The following is a 1,375-nucleotide window of genomic DNA, read 5'->3' as shown; positions in this document are numbered from 1 at the left end:
TCCTCCTTACCACCACACTTACCACAGTACATTTGGAAGTTTAGAGTCATTCCTGTCTCAAAGTCAGCACACATCTACGAGTTAGAAAACTATAAATAACTCAAATAAACAAATAATTAAATTATTAAATTTGATCATACATGTCAAACCAATAATAACTATCCGTCATTTTTGACTACATAAATAAAACTCATTTGGTAAAAATAGAACAAACCCAAAACTTTATACCATAACGTCAGGCTTAGACTTAATAAACACCTTAGCCCACATATGCCCTTTCTAAGAACACAAATGTTCGTCAACAGAAACACTATTACTAGGTTTGTAATAGGTTTGGTTGACAAGGTTAGAAATAAACTTATCTAAAATCACTCTAATTTTAGAAAAGCTGTCGTGTGCATTTGGAGTTATTGCAGGGACGACTTTAACAACTCCACTACCAACGATGCCCCTTTTGATTCTAACATCTTTCCCGAGTTGCTCTTCAGAGAGATCTCTGAAATCTCGATCTGAATATTCCGCAGTTGAAATACTCTCCTTCTGGTCCGTTATCAACTTCCTCTTTTTCTTCGACATCCCCATTATCTGAAGTGTCTGGTGCATCATCACAAACATCATCTGGCTGGCCCATATCATAAGTCTTAATGTGTGAAGAAATGAATTTAAACATGTCAAGTGGCATGCTATTTCTATAAATAGATTTTCCGTGGTCGATTGACCAAAGCTCTTCCACGGGATTAATGACATCATGGTGAGCTCCCATGTAGAGAAGAATTCCTAGGTACCTCAGGATGCTCGTTTTAGAAAGTTTGTTATCATCAGTCTTATGTTCTTTGGCTATTTTTTTATTTGAAAACAACAAAAGGTTATTTGTTATCTCTTCACAAAAAACAACCTAAAACACTCAACTTCAGTTAAATTACTTCCTTTGGGATCAAACGAGTAAGTCGGATCAGGCGAAGCTTTAACGTGTCGTGAGCTTTTTGGTGCTTCTCCTTCTTTCTTCCATTTAAATGTGCCAACAATCTCGTCTTCTTGCATAAGGTTTATGTTTTTTTAATTCGATAAAAATGTTTGCGATAGAAATATACTGTTTTAATTTAACATATTATAATATTACAATGATTTACATATATATAATAAATAATAATATTACTAATAAAAACGATAAGTGAATAAATTTTTTAAACATTTTTGTATTATATAAAAATAATTTAAATTAATTAAAAAATCATTATAAATTTAATTTATACTTTAGATTATATTTATTTTAAAATAATACAAATTATAACTAATTTTCATTGGTATTATTGATTATATTTATTAGTGAAACTAATTTAAAATTGGATTATTAGCTTGTTTTTATGTTTCATTG

General features: G+C 30.5%; 1 protein-coding gene across 1 annotated transcript; it reads right to left on the bottom strand.

The window, feature by feature from the left end:
* Window positions 1-484: 484 nt before the first annotated feature.
* Window positions 485-1,041, bottom strand: EIN_278850 (hypothetical protein; the record flags this gene model as incomplete). Its single annotated transcript, XM_004183653.1, has 2 exons — window positions 485-837; window positions 903-1,041. 2 exons carry the CDS (start codon window positions 1,039-1,041, stop codon window positions 485-487), a joined length of 492 nt encoding a protein of 163 aa, XP_004183701.1.
* Window positions 1,042-1,375: the final 334 nt, after the last annotated feature.

Source organism: Entamoeba invadens (genome assembly GCF_000330505.1).
Source record: "Entamoeba invadens IP1 unplaced genomic scaffold scaff_1105074725289, whole genome shotgun sequence".
In the NCBI taxonomy this organism is placed as follows: Eukaryota; Evosea; order Mastigamoebida; family Endamoebidae; genus Entamoeba; species Entamoeba invadens.
This window is presented reverse-complemented; position numbering and strand designations above follow the sequence as displayed.